The 19,906-nt window shown below is 29.4% G+C and overlaps 1 protein-coding gene across 5 annotated transcripts in view; it reads left to right on the top strand.

Moving 5' to 3' along the window:
* LOC142331717 (protein phosphatase EYA1-like) overlaps window positions 1–19,906 on the top strand; it is a 321,428-nt gene that overhangs the window by 84,600 nt on the left and 216,922 nt on the right. Inside the window, exons 1-2 of one of the 5 annotated variants that reach the window (XM_075377791.1) lie at window positions 2,158–2,256; window positions 16,744–17,071. The exons of the other annotated variants lie outside the window; for them this stretch is intronic. Coding sequence (XP_075233906.1) covers window positions 17,009–17,071 — 63 coding nt within the window. The 5' untranslated portion in view covers window positions 2,158–2,256; window positions 16,744–17,008. Of the gene's footprint in view, window positions 1–2,157; window positions 2,257–16,743; window positions 17,072–19,906 lie in introns of those variants that run through there. 5 annotated transcript variants of the gene reach the window in all.

Raw genomic sequence — 19,906 nt, 5'->3', positions numbered from 1 at the left:
TTTCTATTTTTCATTATTTTAGATCGTGTAAATAAATAAGCCCGGTATCGGTTTCACGATCGGATCTGATTTAATGAATTTAGCGGAATTTCAGACCGGACGAATTTTTACAGAAATTTTTACAAATTACCGTACTAATTTTCGCTGAATTGAATAGATCTGTAAGATAATTTTATAAAAAAGATACAAAAATAAGGTAAAGTACTTTAGTTCATAAAATTAAAAAAACGTGATAAAAAGCAGTGCGTAAAAAAATCAGTTCTTTAACACGTGCATATTTCTTCTTATAATTTTGTTGTTTGCATTTTGTAAATCCATTCAAAATTTGTCCAGATTTAACTCTCTCACGTCTACAAATGCCACTTATGAATAAAAACAATGTTACGTTAAATATGGAAATTTTCAAAAATACGTTTGTCGACTACTAGTAGATATTTATTTAAATCTTAAACGTTTATTTGCTTAAAGTATTGAATTATTAAGATAAAGAAAGTGCTTAGGCTAAATGTACCCGAAATAAGCAGTCGGTAAACGTAGTCAGGTTTTGACATCATCTTTTTAAGATCGAAAACTGAAACCGTCGTTCATTAGAACTCTCAAACTTATTGTGGAAATTCGTCTCGAATTTTAATTAAATATTTATGTAGATTACCTGAAGAGCAGTTTGACACCGGTCTTTTTTTCAGTATGTAGATTGAACAAATTTAATAGATTTGACAACGCCGGGGAAAAAATTATTAACCGTTTTTTCGAACTAAATTTTTTATTATTGTAATCGGGATTTAAATTATTGCATTTGTATTTTCTTCAAATCGATTAGTTCGATGAGCCGATTACGTGTTATGTGACGTGCCACATTATGAAAGTTAATATGTTTAAATCGATGTTCCTTCTTTAAGTCTTCACTTTTAGGCAACTTTTTACATGCCATCTCATGTTTTTTCGTAAATGCGTATTCCCAGAACGAAATCGTTTTCCATATTTTCTTAGCTCTTCGCCGCACGATGTGCTTTTAATTTTCTTACCTTTATAAAAATAAAGTTATTTTTTAGCTTCTGATAATATTTCCCTTCTTCATTAAAGCTTTCTCTATAATTATGCTTACGGTTTTACACGGTTTACTTAACGACAGTTTTACTTTGAAAAGTATGTAGGCCAAATCAAGTTTGTCGTAATAATTTTTTACCGAGTAGGCTTTAAAAATCATTCGTTATGTAAACAGAGATTTGAAGAATTACCGAAGTGAGAAATATAAAGAAATATCTTTGCCATTTATTGAAAACATTTTTAATACAATTAGACGTCAGATTTTCTCTGTAAATTCGCTTTACTGCATCTCACGTTCAAATTATTTATGTTCTTTTTTACATATGTCAAAACTTTATTCTTTCCTAACTCATCGGATTGGTCTAGCGATAAACTCGTCGTCGTAAATAAGTCGATTTCGAAGGCGAAATTCTCAGGTTCAAATCCTAATAAAGGTTTTTTTTTATTCGGATTTGAATGCTAGATCGTGGATACCGGGGGGGGGGGGGGTTTAATTAACCACTCGTCTGAGGAATGGTCGGCTTGAGTTTGTTCCAGACTGCACATTTACGGGTACAGTTACATTACACTGATAAGTCGCTCGCTAATGGCTTTAATTGTTGATGCGACTATAAATAAAAAAGTATCGTTATTTTTACTTAACTTGTAATGATTATTTTTTTAAATTCATTAGCCTTATCCGATCACAGTGTGGCTTAATTATGTGTATTTTGAGGTTACATTCGTAATAAACCTGGTAGATATGTAGTCTGTAATTATACTTATTATAGATTAATAATTGTGTTTTTGCTTGTATGTAATATTTTTCCTTTATTTTTAGCTTGCGACTTTTTACCTAACGCTTTTACTACGAAAGTGCGATTGCATTTCCGAAGAAATAAATTTCAGATTAAAAATAAAGAAATAAAGATATTAGAGGAGACAGACAACATGAGGGGGGTCGACTGAAAGAGTGAATTTCCATCAGGTAAACTACAAGTGGATCGGAATGAGGGGGTAGTCTGTTAGAAGCTGCGCAGTGGTTGTGATAAGTGGGAAAATACAACGTGACGTAGTTACTGAACGGTGATACCATTGGTGGAGGCGTGGCCGGATATTCATCTGTGATCACGCAAGCTTAGTACTCGGTTAGCCGTTGGCTGTGTCGTGTTAATGTGTGTGTTTTGTTAATGTGCATCTGTTATATTAATTTATAATATTAGCTGTCGGGTGGGTGCATAAGTTACAGTATTTATTACTAATATTTTTATTGTAGGAAATCATTTTTCAATCGTTTTCATCAGGATGCTAAAATAACTGCAAAATTTAAGATTACAACTTGTTAAATCGGTCGATTTAAAATACTTCTGTAAATTTTATTATTTTTATCGCACATCCCCTTTTCTTTAAAAAGTATTTTTAAGATCATTAGTTTTTCAGATCTTGATCCTCGAGTGCTTTATATTTACGTTAATTTTTCAACCTGATGAAATACACAAAAAAATATTTTTGCGGATTTTCGTCGATATAATTTTTTCCACCGTTAAAATATCCTTTGATATGTATAAATTATGCGATTTTTTTTATTGATAATATCTATAAATCATCTCTCTACTTTTGTAAATAGAATGAAAAACTATTTATTTTGTAGGCATTTATTTTCGGGATTTGATAATGTTAAATTTACCTTGTTTTACCAAGGTTACTTAATTAATATACATATTAATTCACTAATTAATTAATTAATTAATTAATTAAATTCACTACTCAGAGTTGGTATTGCTAGGAATGAAGTATACCCAACATAATTCTCTTGAAGGATTAAATATTTAATATAACTCTCACTGGTGTCAACTGTGTAACATATCCGTTAATGATTTCTTTTATAGTTTTATTCTTTTAACGTACTTTCTTATTTTTCTTAGCTATGTATTATTACTAGTATAACAAACCAAGTGTAAAATAATTTTAATACGTTTTACTTTCTTTTGATTTAACTAGTTAAAACAGTTATTTTCCCCCGTAATTAAAAAAATAGTATTCAGCTGTAATTATTTCATAAGTTTCTCATTTAAAAGAGTCAACAAAATATTTTTTTTATTTTTTATTGCGCGGTGTTGTAATACTTTTCATTCCCCACGATTGTTTTTTTTTAAAACCTAATTAATATTCAGCTCCATTAAATCGGGTTATCGTCATCGGTAATTTATAATTATGAATCGATAAGTGTATAATTTCTAGGGCAAAACGTAATTTTTTTTAATTTATTTTTTATTGCTTTCTATAAAAATAATCATATTTATCTCATAAGTCCCCTTCATTTTATAAAAAATAAAATTTTTCTTGTTATTTTAGTAATCTGTTTTTTTATAATGTTTATCCAGTGAAGGGAAGACCTTGTGTTTTACGGTATTATATATTTGTATGCTTTTTTAAGAAATGTTAAAACTTTTTAATTTATAATTTTTTCTTTTACTGTTGTTTATGTAAGTCGCATATGTAATAATATTTGTGAATACTGCGATTCTTATGCTATCTTGCAGTGATTTAAATACTTTATTTAAAGGAAAATTTTTTTTTCGCATTTTTTGTAACATGAAATCACGTTTCACAGAGCATTTTTTAAAATTATCATTCTTATTTATTAACGTCGAATTTTAATTCTAAATTTTTTATACAAGTAGGCGTTCTTCAGTTTCTGTAGTATTATTTTGTAATAATTAATGAAATTTACTACGTAATAACATTAAGTCATTTAAATAGAACTTATTTTTGGATTAAATTTTACAGTTAAGTAAACGTGTTTGTTTCCGTTTTTTTGCAACGGTGCATTTATTTTTAATTTTGATATTGCTGATTACAGGCTGCAGCGCGTAACAGAAATAGGCAAAACGTACCAGACTACAGTTATTACTGTAATCGTATTCGTCGGGTTCTTGAAATTACTTATTACTTAATAATTTGAATAAATTGTACTTGTAGATACGGTTATTGTCCTATTCCATATGAAAATTTAGATCATCAGTCGTTTTCGGTCGCTCAAATTTAAAACAATATCTTAAATACGGAAGTAGTCGTTCGACTTAATTTATAAAATAGTCTACAGTTTTATTGTGTAGGCTTTATAAATGTTAACGCAACAATCATTTATTTTTAAAATGAAGAAACGCATGCTTAAATTACAATAACAACCCATAATTTTGGCGATGAAAAGAAAACATTGTTCTATGTAACCTTATGTGGAAAAAATTTTGTTACGTCATGTAAGCGCGCTCGATATTTTTGGCTGAAATATTGATCGGACGAAAAATATTTTAAAAACGTTAGTTAGGAGTTGTTTTATTTAGACTTGTTTTCTATTTAAAATTATTTTATCGTGTACTAAAATAAACTGTAAAATTTAATAAATCACTGTACTTGAAGTTACAACTAATATTTATTTTTTTAAAAAATAAGCCTATCTTTTCTCACTTTTGTTTATTATTGTTAGTTTTACCTGTAGACATATTTGGGTTAGTTTATCTTTAAACAACGGAATTTCATACCAGATTTAGACTAATGTATTTGCTACTTGGAGTCGTGGGATTTTATGTTGAAACTTTTCAACTTAAGTTGAGTGTGTCGTAGGCTTAATTCTGTTTGTTTTTCGAGACTATATCGCCTTCAAACAAGCGGCAAGCCTGATTATTCTTCAGTAATTGCACTAGCTATCCGAAATAGACCGTTCCTAAAGACAATGCTGTATTCTTAAAAGGCTTTAAACCGAATCCTGTGCATCAAGCAACTCTTCGTGTACTTGTTCCTGAAACAATTAAAAAGGACTTGAGACCATTTTGTTGCTGTTTGTTCTACGAATAAATCCCGCCTTATTACCGGGTTAGTTTACGGTAAGGTATCCGATTGTCTAACGGGGAGAAAACATATTTTCCAGTTAGGTTGTTAAAATATTATTTTTATTTATAAACAGTTTTTCATCGCTATATAGCAGTATACAAAATGGATTCATTACTTTTGCTACGATAGCGCAGTTAAGTCTTAGGTTTTTTAAATATAAAACTGCAATATGAAGAAGTACGGTTTTCAGTATACGGTTTGGAAACAAAATTCTTTTATTAATAATCCTGCACATTCGTAAATCGGCCGAATAAAATTCAGTCGTTTAGAGACTTATAAAAGCGAGAATCTCTGAATTACTATTATATCTATGTAATTTTTCTATCTTTTCATTACTATTTATGTTACGTATCCGAATATTTTTGTGTTATTCTTCAACTCGGAAAGGAACTTACGTCTCGGAGAGAGATTTACCTTTTAATCGACACGAGTCCGGTTCAGACATTATTTTTACTTTGTTTTTTGTTTAATTCGAAAACATTTCTCCTGTGTTTTGCTTTTTCTTCTTTTTTTTAATATTTGTATTATTTCGCAAAGTTTTATTACTTTTTGAGAATCGGTTGTTATTACGGGTCGATTTAGGAAAGCAAATATTCTCTGTAGAGTTCATAAATTGTTTAATGTTATCGAATGAACATCCGTTCTTGAAAATTCTAAAGATATTTCGGCAAGACAATTGCTTCGTTTTTCACACTATTACGATAATTAAATTTTAGCTATAATGTATGATTTGAGTTATGATAAATTTTTGTTCGTTTCTTGTAATTGTTTTTTGACTAATTACGTTTCTGCTACTATTTTTTTTATTAGTACAGACTAAAAAATTGTGCGTACGAATATATATATATGTGTATGGCTAAATTCATGTGGATTGTTCACTAATTATGTCCACGTGTACTTTACTGTTGTGAAATTGAATTGAAGTATTGCTTAACAGTGATCGGATTTGAAAAAATGTTAACCTTATATGTGGAGTAAGTGGAGTCTGAAAAATATTTTCTTTAACATTTTCTTAATTAACGGTTTGATGTTTAGTCGAACATAATTGCTATTTGGGAATTAACAGATTGCCTGGCAAAAATTAGGGTTGTTAATTCACAGTATTTTGTTCACAGTATTGTTTTTTATTGTAGCTTACACGGCATATAAACATGTCGATGTTTATTTGTAAATCGATTTGAATAATGTTATATTTTTAGATGTTTTAAGATTAAGATGTTAACGACGACTAAACTTATTAACTTAAAAAATTATTTTACATGTATTAACGGGTTGTTAATCGTTATCATCTAAAATATGAAATAAGTAATATATCGTGCTTGTAAAAGATTAGAAAAATGTTTTCGTTTGTTAAAATCCTAATAAACAAGAATGGCAGCTTGTAAAATGAATTCTAAGTTGTGTTCAAGTTTCTTGAGAATTAATATGAAAGGGCGCTTTCTGGCGCTTGTCGTTTCGTTTTTATGTAACTGGTATCGGTAACATTTTATTACCGATTACATTTTCTTCACATACCAAGATCATCAATTGATGCTGTTTAAATTTACTTTCTTACGATTTACAAACCCTACTTAGACACGCTACTTGCAGGGTAATTAGTCTTGTATCAGCGCTTTCTTTAAAACGTATGGAATTTTATGTTTTTGTCATTCTTGCCGTAAGTATGCAAATTTGAATGCGCGTGCGGAAACCGTTGTCTAATAATGCGCTTATTCCGTTACTAAACGTAGTTATACATTTTCGGCCCTTCTACGAACCACTAGTTCATCGTTAAGTAGGTATTGCATTCTCATCTCTTTAGGCGATGTAAAGATCTACTTTTAACAAGAGTCAGTAGTATTTGGTACTTTTAATACGATAGTTTTTGAAATTTATTACTGTTTAACACTAATACCTAACTAGCGGATTGAAAGTTAAGAATCTTGATGGACATATTGTTATAATAATAAGTATTATTGTTATTATGATTTTTAAAAAGGCGTAGTGGAACTTTACATCACCTCTCTGTTAATTTTGTGGTAGTTAAGTATACATTGATTCCTACTAACGTCAGTTACTTTTACACGGATTTGAATACTGGATCGTGGTTTCCGGTGTTCTTGGTGGTTGGGTTTCAGTTAACCACACATCTCAGGAACGGCCAAACTGATACTGTACATGAATTAGTCTGTACATGTATATGAAGACTACACTTCATTTACAGTCATACATATCATCCTTATTCATCCTCTGAAGTATTATCTGAACGGTAATTAGCGGAGGCTAAACAGAAAAAAGGTATACGTTGATTAAAAATGTTAAAATTTTCTTATTTCTTTTTCATTTCTCTATCTTTTAATGGTTTATTGGGAAAAAATTAAAATTATTTATTCCTTTGTTCACGCAATTTAAAATACCTTTAAAATCCTAACAATATCAATAATAGAAATGAAGTATTTCTTTTGAAATTCGGAGTTCGGGATTTGAACTCTCGATATATTGAACCGCAGGTAGTATCTTTAAATACTATTATTTTTTTGTCTATTATTCAAGAAAAAAAAATTAATCGTGTGAAATTTATAATTTACGAATATAAATCGTATTAATTTCGTTTACCCGTTTGGATCGCAACGGAATTTTTAAATACTGTACATTTCTTGACTTTTTAGCGCATTATCAGGATACGTTAATATTACGATTAATATTATCAAAACAATTTAATAATGTACTGTAAAGAAAGACGTACGTCATGTTATTAGATCTATTCATAATTTAAATTCTACTCAGCGGATTCCTGTTAGGTAGGTCTTAGAGTACCGGTTAGTACATATTCGTAAAAACGTACTGCTATTATTTTTTTTTTTTTACTTTTCGTCTATAAGGCGCATTCATCGTATCATCTACATTTTTTCTTGAAAAGTGGGAGAATAGAACGAGTTAATTGTAAATCAAAGGAACCTATAAATAGTAATGAATAAAGAATTTGCCTTTTGTAGAAAAGCGTAAATAATATTTCATTTGCATACGCCGTTAAAACCGTGTAGAAACTATTTTTTATATCTTTGTATTTTTTTTTACGTTTGCATACCGATTATTATCAAACATTAATTTATAAATGGCCTTAATCCAGTTCTAATATTTTATTATACCTGTCCAAAATCTATTGTGATAATCAACCTTTCTGCTAGTCTCTTATTTATATAAGGCGTTGTCGTTTTTATAAACTCAACCCTCTTCGATCTTGCCGGTTGTTTTTGTGTTATTTTCTTCGACTTATCTTTATTTCGTGCGGAAGCAAAACAAATAAAATTCATATCCATACAATTTCACGTCAAGTGTGTAAAATACTGTCCGTTCTATGATTCACGCATTTTTGAATACTGCGTTTTATTAGAACGCTGTTTTAATTTATAAAAGAAATGGATGAGGTTTTATTCCTTTACGTTTATCTCTCAGTAAATTACACCGATTAAAAATTATTTCTTTTGTTTAAGCTGTCGTATGTGTTTTACGTTATACTATTTTGACGGTTTCAAAATATTGTCTTTTAACTTGATTCGGTTATTTTGTTTAATATCGTAAATGAAGCATCGTTTTCTACATTTCATAAAAACCACTCTACATATGTGTTAAGACTTGCGTCATGTCATTATATCTATTCAAAATCGGCGGATTCGAAGTTAGATATAGGTCATAGAGTGCAGGTTAGTATACGTATATCGGTAAAAACGTTTTACTATTATTTATTCTTTTTTACTCTGTGTTTTTAAGGCCGATTAAGGTTTTTCAAGTCCAAGAAAAACCTTTAGCTGCGCTAAAGCAGATCGGAAAGCGACTGCGGGGAGTCCAAATTACGATAGAATTACGTTACTGAAATTTTTTAGTAAGTTAACGGTAAATTTGGCAATAGCAAGCGTGACACTTGGTTTTAGTATTTAATCGTATTTTTTTAATTGTATTTTTTGTATTATGGTAATATTTAATTTAGAAACAATATAAAATACCGTTCGTTAAAATTTCGTATCTAAATTTCGTTCTATACATTTACAGAAATATTGGACCTGGTTTAAAACAAACAAATTTTTGTACTTGCTTTTATGAAAGGAAAACGCGTTCTATCTTAAATATAAAAGCGAAAAAGAAATATTAATCAAAATTGAATTCATAAATTAAAAAAGTAAAAAAAAAGGTAAACTGATTTATCATTGTTCATAAATAATAAAAAATACATTTTTTAAACTATTAAATTTCAGAATTATACGTCGATAACTAACATAAATCTACGCGAATTAAACATTAAAAAAAGAAGTTATGCTTTTCTAACAAGCTTGGAATGTGTTGGGGCGAGTGGCTTTGACAAAAATTATTATATGAAAGTTTTACGACTTTTAATTCTTGATAAATTTATATATATTGAACAGCTTCTTTCGAAATAGAATTTAACCGTATACGCACAGATCACTTCAAAGACAAAACAAAACTGAACAGAAAAATTGGTTAATTAAGAAAAGAACTTGTCGGCTTTTTTTAAAGAGATAACCGGCTGGAACAGAGTAGTGTATCAGTTTTTTAACTCGGAGAATCAAAGCAAAAGCGACTCATTTTGTGCTCTTTGTATAATATAAGACCGCATAGCCAGCACGCCCTATATATTGGAAAATTTATTTTTATATTATAAAAAAATTATTTTTTATTAATTTATATTATTAAAATGTATTTTTATATCATAGTCAAAGCCTCAAGGTTTTATTTCACTTGTAGTAGCAGTATGACATTTCACTTGTAGCAGAGAAAGCATTTGCATTAATTCATGAATTAATGCAAATGCTTTCTCTGCCTTATATTTTTAATATTTCTTTAGTTTTTCAGCCTCGATAGTACTTTCAAAGTTTTTTGTAAATTATTTCGGTTTGGTTCGGTTCGAATTGTTTGAACTAAAGTTCTGTTTCAATGTTGCATTTGTTCTTTTAAGGTGGACTCCAATTTTTAAGAGCGTAGTTAGAAAAAATACAGCTCCTTGCATTCAAAAAATACCATTTTATTTAACTAAACAGACGATAAGTGTTTTCTTTAAAAAAAGAAGTACGGTTTGTCTTGTTGCTGGAGTAGATAACATAAGTTGTTAAAATTCAGATGTACGTTCAGTTTAAGCTTGTAACTTAGGTATTTTCAACTGAACAGTATTTACTTAGCTTACAAAAAACACGATTAGTACGTTCGTCTGCACCGAGCGCGAAGTAAGTTTTATTTTAGTTACTGCGTGAAGAATTTTGTTTACTCTTAGTAGTTTTTATACGGTAGGCGATACCGATTTCATAAATTCATGAAATTTTCCGTTATAATTTTTAAGGGAAACCATTAATCTCCTCGTTTGTTTTCGTTTTCCGCGTTCAATCTTCCTATAATATTAGGATAAAATATAAAATATTAGGATCGACGAGGGCATTTATTTGTAAACTTAAAATTAAAAATTAACGGTATTTTATATAAGAATATTACGTTTATAAAATAACTTTCCCGACTGGAATAAAATCAAATTGTATGAATTTTAATTGCAGACGTTTCAACTAACACATCCATTCACGGATACTTTCTGCGAACGGATGTATTATCCAGTGACAGTTGCTGTTATCCAGTGTAGTATCTTTATTTTTACCTTCTGCTATTAGCACAATTGTAATTAAATAACTATAAAAATACAAAATTGATCTAAAAATGTTTTTTACAAAAGTTGTTGAAAATTTGATAGCCTTAATTATATTTCTATAAATTTTTACTCGTATAACATTTGCCGAGTAAATGCCAAAAAAAAGTCGTTCAAGAGTGATGCCTGGTTTATATATATGTAATCAAATCACGACATATATAAAATAATATAAATATAAATAATATTAGTTGGCTACTAAATAATTAATTAAACATGAAAAATGAAATTGATTTGTTTGAAAATAAACCATAAAGTTTCTTTGAGTAAATCTCAACATTTGTCAATTAATTATAATGATAAGAGATTCCCCACTGAGTACTGACAGTATATATGATTTGCGTTGTTCCTCGACTAAAAGGAGAACGATAATTGATTTTATTATTGATGTTTTAACGAAACGTTAGTATCGATCACTAACTGAACGTTTCAGTTATTTCAAAATTATTTTTGTAATATTTTCTTATACGTTAAAATTGATATTGTTGAATGAATTTATTTAAAGAATCATTTGAAGAAAGGATCTAGTTGATATTGTATACCGCTAAGAATAAGAAATGTTGATGTTAGACGTAATTTAAAAAAGACAAATCGGCCCAGACCTCTAGTAAGTTGATCCACCTAGGAATAACTACGAATATTGCATTTCAAATATCCGATGTAAGTTTTTACTATTCCATCGAAGAAGTGAGTTACACAAATTTCGAAAAAAGAATAAGGGTTATAGTAATTTGACCAGAAATCATTTCACGGAGAGAAAAATGATATGGACACCGCATGACGTCCTTAAACGCTTATTAAATTGCATATACTATTTTTTTTTAAAATGAAAAGTACATGAAATTTTATTTCATTAATAACTTCTGATATTTTTTGCTGTGTGTATATATATATATATATATATATATATATATATATTATTTTATTATTGAATTATTATTTATTGTAAAGATTTTTTTACAATCAGAGGTTAATAAATATTAATAAATCAATTTATTTAAATAAATAAAAATTTAAAAAAAGGAGATGAAGTCTGATTCGAACCGATGTGCCTTCCCCTTGTAAGATCAAAATATTTCATTAATTAAAATTTTATTTGTCTATAACTCTGGAACCAATGAAAATAAGTACTACTTATGACATATCGTTGAAAATCTCTCAATGAGGGCTTATTACTGTTGTTAAAAAAAGTCCAAAATCAACATTTTTAGGATTCTGGACTTTTTTGGACACTTGTGGTCCAGCCGATTGCAATCAAAAGAGGAGGTGCACAACTAGATGATACAGTAGTCTCAAATCCTAAATTTCAACATCCTACGGCTAATCGTTTTTGAGTTGTGGCAGATACGTACATACGTACAATCGTCATGCTGAAACTAGTCAAAATGGATTCAGGGATGATCAAAATGGATATTTCTGTTGAAATCTGAAAACCGAAATTTTTTGCGATCACAATACTTCCTTTACATCGTACAAGGAAGTAAAAAGGTTGTGTGAATTTTTGCAGAACTGTTTTTTTTTAGGGTTGGATTTTTATTATATTTTGAAAAGTGCACGATGTAGGCTACGCCCCTTTATTTGCGTAACGATTGTAGGTCATCAATTTTTTAGCATTTTGTAGATTTAAAATTATATATTTTTACTTCCTTGTACGAAGTTAAGGATGTATTGTAATTGCGAAAAATTTTGGTTTTCAGATTTCAATGGAAATATCCATTTTGATCTCTGAATCCATTTTGACTAGTTTCGGCGTGACGACTGTACGTATGTCTCGCATAGCTCAAAAACGATTAGCCGTAGAATGTTGAGATTTTGGATTTAGACAGTTCTAAATTAATCAATTTATTTAAATAAATAAAAATTTAAAAAAAGGAGATGAAGTCTGATTCGAACCGATGTGCCTAGATGTTACACAACTAGATGTTACAACAGTTTGTAACATCTAGTTGTGCACCTCCCCTTTTGATTGCAATCGACTGGGCCAAAAGTGTCCAAAAAAGTCCAGAATCCAAAAATGTGGATTGTGGACTTTAACTGTAGTAATAAGCTCTCATTGAGAATTTTACAACGATATAGTGGTACTTAGTTTCACTGGTTCCATAGTTATAGCCAAATAAAATTTTAATTAATGAAATATTTGGATCTTACAAGAGGAATGCACATCGGTTCGAATCCGACTTCATTTACTTTTTTTAACTTTTATTTTTTTCAATTTAAATATGCTGATTTATTCATAAATGTTAACCTCTAATTGAAAAAAAAATATGAAAAAATCAGAAGTTATTAGTGAAATAAAATTTTATGTACTTTTCATTTTAATTCAAACATTTTTACAGAGGTTAATAATTATTAATAAATTAATATATTTAAATTTTAAAAAAAGTTTAAAAAAGTAAATGTATATGAAGTTGGATTCGAACCGATGAGTGCATGGTTACGGATCCGACATGTTCTCACTTACATCACAACTACTTCAGCGACGTGACACAAAATTAATATATAAACCAATATAAAATGCTGATACGGACACCACAAAAAAAATGTGATGCATGTGGTGTCTACTACAATGCAATTGTGTAACTGTCCACTTTATTAAAGAATTGGAGGATCGTATCTCACTTTCAAATGAAATAAGTTTAAATGAAGTGCAGCCAAAAATGTGTATATGTAAGACACGTGGTGTCCACATCAATATTTTTCTTAAGTATTCTATTCATAAGAAATACTATTTTCTTATCTATACTGTTTATAAGCAAATATACTGTGTAGTAAAAACATATCTTAATAGAAAAATTTATATAAGGGTAAAGTTATCTACCATCAGAATTGCATTGAATTACTGCATGCATTCTTTCTATTTTTTTCCTGTTGCCTAATTTTCTTCAAAATATGAATTAAAATTATCCTTTTGTAATGTAGGTATTTTATATAACGTTACGCAGGTATAGTAAATGTAATTAAAGTTTTTTCTTATATTTTACATAATTTTTTCCGAGTAATGTGAATAGTAACGTTTTTACGTAATGATATATTGTTAAAAAACTATATATATATAATTTATATAAGCAGTCAATACTGCTTTTATACCTTGATGCCTAACAAGGAATTTGATGTTTTTATGCGTTTCAAAACGAGAAAATTTTTCCCATGACGAATAAAATAATGTGATGTTAATTTTCTTTGAGTGTTTTGAAAAACCCTTATACTCGAGATGTTGTTATAATGAAGTCAACCCTTTAAGCTCTATTTTTTTACCCTTTGATATACTTGCTGCCAGTCGTTCCCTTCCTTTAATGTAAAAGGGTGAAAGAAGTAAAAGGGTTGTATATAATCGTAATAGGGGTTTTTCATTCGTTTTACCGCAGATTTATTTTTTATAAACATTTAATTTTACAGGAAAAATCCTTTCTTTATAAATCGTGCGGTTTGGATTTCGTTTTTGCATTTGCGTTATCGGTTTCTACGGAATTAAATTTCAACAGAAAAGGTTAGTAGGTATAGTAGCGTGTTATTCTTGCGGGAGCTGGAAGAAATCTATAGCCCTAATAATCTACCTGTTGTTTGCCTAAAATGAAACTCGACAGTTTTGTGTAAAATATATTTATTAAAAAAAACTTTGCCCACCCCTTTCTAAAGTTTATTGTTGTTTCTTTGAAAAAGAATGTAAATAGTTGTAAAAAATAACTATGGAGAATAAAAGGGTGGAATTTTATTTTAGTTTTTCTCATGATCGGTAGCTGTCATGCCGAGCTAACATACCGAAATACGTAATTTGGATTAAGATCACCAAAATTGTTAAGGCGCTTGTTCCGTTTAGATTAGACTAAATTTTACTACTCAAATGGTAAATTCATATATTCAGGATAAGACTGGAGTAGATCACGAAAGAATTTTGGTGTTCGGATATAAGCTTCTGACAATAGGAGCACACATAAACTTTACTTCAGAAAAAAAAACGAATTATTTGCATCTGTAACGTTTAAAAATGCAAGGGAAACGGTGACAATTAATTTACTACTTGGGCCGTGATAATTATATATTGGACTTCATAATTCTCTATCACAGATTCCACGTTTAAACATTTTAATCGCGTGAAATTGTTTTATTTCTATAATTTCTCTCGAAGAGGCAACAAGAGAAATTGTACGTCGGTTACGAGTTTGCGGTTCGCGAGATTTAAATGTTTTAGATCGATTCTGTAAGGATATCTACAGACCTGAATTTTACAATTATCACCGTTTTCGTAACTCGGGTAAATTTGTACTTTGTTTCTGGTTCGTGTCATCGGATTGAATATATTCTCGGGCGTTTTATATGCGTTTTAGTATATACGGGTATTTCTAAAACAGGTATTTTCTGAATAAGGATAACTGACGAATTTTAATAATTGTAATTATATTAATAAATTAATTACTGTGAACAATACTGTTTTACGAATTTTTTCAGTAGAAAAAATGAACTCGGGAGAAAGTTCGTGAAATTTACTGCTTTTAATCGATTTTATGATTATTTATTTGACCGCCAGATAAATTATGACCTGTTTTTAATCACCGTAGTATATAAATTTCACTATTTTTTTAGGTATTGTAGATGTGAAAATTGTTTCGCGAACCGCCATTATCTTTTCTTCGGTTTAATGTCTATCTCGATATTTAGAAGAATCGTTTGAGTTTGTTTTACGCAAATCAGACCGACTCAGGTTACCATCGAGTTTTTTTTAATAGTAATACGGTTACTGTATTCTAACGTAAGAATGTTAGTTTCGTCGTTTAGTCAAACAAATGCGAAAACATCTGCTTTGGTTCTAAGGATAAAAAATAGTAATAGTAAATACAAATTTTAATTGTTTGGTACAGAAAAAAATTGGCGGCACGTGTCGTCAATTACTCTCTTTTTGTTGGGTATCATCGACACGATTATTACCTATCGACACATTTTAGTGAAGCAAGGTTTTTCGCGATCGGATTTTACAATTTTTTTATATTTTCAACATTCTACTTATTTGTCAACGATCCTCTTCAAGTCTCTTTCTCTTCTTTCGTTTTAGAAACTTTTTAGTACGTTATTTATCAATCCGCCAATTTTCAATGTGCTCTTAAAACATCAAATTTCAAAAACGACGGTAATGAAAGAGGAGATTTTTAATGGAGCGTTTGAAAAGAAGACAGAAATCTTTTTTTCATAGTTTCCTATTGTTCTCGTTTCGCTGCCATCGAGAATTGTACTCCACACAGATTTTTTTTAAAGAATTTCTTTTTTTTTGTAATTCGGTATTTGCAGTTTATGTTAGCGGTCTTGTCTTTTGAATTAAAGCTCTTCTTGCGTGTGTCTTTTTGATGTTTTCCTTACCTAGTTCTTTTTTTTATAATTTCTCCATCTACATAAAATAACTTTTCACTGTAATCAGTACATCTATCTGCCTTAAAATTAAATTCCTCGAAAGTCATAATTCTGCTTTCTACTGTTACATCCCGTTTGTTTTATTATCGGATTTTATTGTTGTTTGTAGTTTTTTAATTTTTTTTATACATATCTAATCTGTTTCTGTATATTTATAATTTTAGTTGTTTAGATATAAATACTTTTTTTTAAATATAAGTCAGATTTGATAATTAAAGTTAAATTTGGAATTTATTTTTATTAAGATCACAGCACCTTTTTACATGATTTTATATTTTAATTAAACTAAATGTACGCATAATCCTCCAATATCGGCTTTTTCTTTTATCTCTTTTAATTTAAACAATGTTATAGTTTTTCTGTTTAAAATTTCCATTAGTCGTCTGTCGACTAGAATGAAATGTATTCGTTTAATATTCAGAATGTCCTTAATCGACGGAAAAATACGATAACATTTATTTATTACCGTCTGTTTATACCGTAGAATTTATTGTTCTGTCCGATACTACTTTAGATTAATTTTTTTTTATTTCCCAAAGTTGAAAACGTAAATAAACAGCCCTAAAAAGCATAATTTCCTTCGGGCATATATTACGAATAACTAATGGGTTACATTGGATAATTAATTTTCTTTGAATTTGATTTTATTGTCTTTTATCATCTTTTTCGGGTGTAATTATTCGATGTTTTGTTATAATGTATAAATAGTTAATCGCGTCGCTTTTGATTTTCGTTAATAGTTCTAGAAGATCTGCAGATGGATTTTGTATGGTACTATAAAAGTGAATCCGTGATCTGACATTTGTGGTTTCTTGTGATATGTCTTACGTGAATGATTAGTGACGGATAAAAAGGTGATGCTAACCGTTCACAGTGTCACAACAACGGCAGCCTCAACATCTACCACCCGTGACATCTTCGTCTTCGACTGTAACGTCGACTTCTTCGTCTGCTTCCACTTCTTCAGCGGGCGCTGAGCTAGAAACGGCTAACTTAGATAACAGTATGTTATATAGTTTACCGTACTATGATGCATCTTCTTCATATACGCCGTCTCCATATTTCCAGGTAAATGTATCTACTAATTTATTGACCGATTAGATATATACATATAAACAAAACACTATAAATATATATTTATATTTTTCAGCAATTACGATTATGAAGCACTCATAAGTTCAATTTTCTTTTATTATTAAATAAAAATGCAAATTTCATTGCAGTTAAGAAAATATATATATTTTTTTAAATATTTAACATTGTAAAGATCTATAAGAATTTTTAATTATTGTCAGGATTCTTTTTTTTAGCGAGTGATAAATTTATTTTTGCAACAATTTTTACCATGAATCCTTGACTTAACTCTTATTCCCCATACTTACATTTGTAACCTGTTGGTAATGAGGTTTTGCCGTTTACAACTATTTTCGCTTTTTTGGATGACCTGTATTTTTTGATATTATCTGATAAAATTTTAGAGTTTGGATACTAAAAAAGAGATATTTAAAGAGTAAAATAAATTTAAATAGTTTGAAAATTGATAACGTTAAAGAAGAAAATTGAAAATATTAATATTGAATTTATTACAAAAAATGTACGAATTTCCGAATAACGACTGTTTACATTTAGATCTATCTCAGATGAGAGGAAAATGACACTGATAGCAGTAGAATTACAGGAGGAGAATTAAATGACGGTTTGGGTTATTTTTTAATTATTATATGGGCTGTACTCGAATTGTTTCGAGATCTTACGTTCAAGAGTGTGTATTTCTAATATACCTTCGGGAGTATTTTTTTTACATAAATATTCATTAGATTTCTGCATGTGTAATAATAATCAATACAGTGGGAATCTAATAATAACCATCTTTCAAGCCTTCTTGTTACATAAACGTGTGTACGAAAGCCGCCATTTAATGACAATATCAGAGTCGTTCCGTGTGTTTGAAATGTGTAGGCTAAAAGTATTTGAGTGGACTAATTTTCTTAGCTTAATTAGAAGTAGGGGTTAATTATCTTTAAATAAACTCTATGTGTAAAGCAAATAGAAATTGTAGTCAGGTCTCATATCAATACACTACTTCTAGTTTACGGAATAAAATTTGTTGTGTTGTTTAAGGTGTTTAGTTAATTTCACGATCGAACTACGAGTCTTTTACTGCTTTAAACAGATCGCTGTTTCTCGTAGTTCTTTGATCTCTTCGTAAAGCCAAAGGTTTTGGACTGTTTAGGTACATAATCTCCATTGTTTTGTAATGCACATATATGTACAGAATGGGCCACGAAAAAGTAGCCTCGCTAACGTCTACAGTAACTTATGTAAGATCCATATTAAGAACTAACATATCTGTACTAATATTCAGATTAAATGTTGAAAATGGTCTCCCCCAAACCTAAACATATGTACATTGTTTAACAAATGCAGGTATAGCTGTGTCAATTCTGCCGAGGTAACACTGCTAATGCACGTCATATCTGTATTCTGGCGAGGCTACTTTTTTGTGGCCCGTCCTGTACATACATACATACATATATATATATATATATATATATATATATATATATATATACACAGGTGATTCAGGAGAAAGGAAAATAATTTGGGAACTGATTCTAGAGCTTCAAATAAAGTAAAAATTGCATACAAACATATGTTCGAAAACGCTTTGTAATCGAATTATGGCTGGCGAAAAATGTCGCCCTGATTTTAGTTTCCCCGGTGAAATAAGGTCATACTGAAACTTTTTAGACGTTATATAAGGGTTAAACTTGATGGTCTCTTAAGTTTTTTGATCTGAAAAGCTGAATAAAAGTGGTCCCAGAACTGTATATCCCGTAGTTTTCATGAAATCCAACGTAAAACAAAAAAATTCGGTGACCAAAGACACGTTTTATAGGTTTGAATTGCAATAACATTGTTAAATGACTAATAAATGTGTATCTTTTATTATCAAAACTTGTAAAGAATTAAATTTTGAGAAAATTAATGTAATAAAGACTATAAAAAACAAAAACAAAATTTAACAGAAAAATTGTATGAATGTATAAAAATTAAAAACAGCTCTTTTTACTACAATAAATTTAAACCTTTGAAAAACGAAAATATTTTTAAAAAACTCACTGGATTATAATGCATTAATTTTATGTATGTGTGTGTGTATATATATATATATATATATATATATATATATATATATATATATATATATATATATATATACATAAATGAATGTTTTTATCACGTATGCGTTCCTATACCATTCATCCGATTGCGATGAAACTTTCGTGAGTTGTTTTGCGCACGCCATCGAGGGTTTCTGAGTTAGTTTGGACCCGCTAGTTGGCACTGGGGTCGAGATATTTCGAAAAATTGTATTTATGGTCGGATTTGGATCATATTCAGAATATGTGTTACTTACATTGGAAGAAATACCTCTGCAAAAAATGGACTCGCTAGACGGCGCTGGAGTCGAGATATTTCGAAAAATTGCATTTATGGTCCGATTTGGCTCATATTCAGAATATACTCGTATATTAGTTCTGTGAAAATAAATATTTTTTGCGAAAAATGGGCCCAGTAGGAAACGCTGGGGTTGAGATATTTAGAAAAATGTTATTTATGGACCGATTTGGCTCATATTCAGAAAAACATTTTCTGAACTTTTTTTCATATTTAAAAAAAAACTGTACCCGCTAGGTAGCGCCGGTGTCGAGATATTTACGAAAGAAACAAACAAATAAACAGATTTTCTTCTTCTATATGTATAAAAGGCAATGTTCGTAAGTGTGTTCGCTGTAGACTAAAAAATTACTGGATCGATTTACTCGCGGGAAAAGGAAAAAAGGGAAATAGGAGAAAAGGGAAAAAACGTAATAAGGGAAAAAGAGAAATAGGGAAAAA

Source organism: Lycorma delicatula, chromosome 1 (genome assembly GCF_047948215.1).
Source record: "Lycorma delicatula isolate Av1 chromosome 1, ASM4794821v1, whole genome shotgun sequence".
Lineage (NCBI taxonomy): Eukaryota > Metazoa > Arthropoda > Insecta > Hemiptera > Fulgoridae > Lycorma > Lycorma delicatula.
This window is presented reverse-complemented; position numbering and strand designations above follow the sequence as displayed.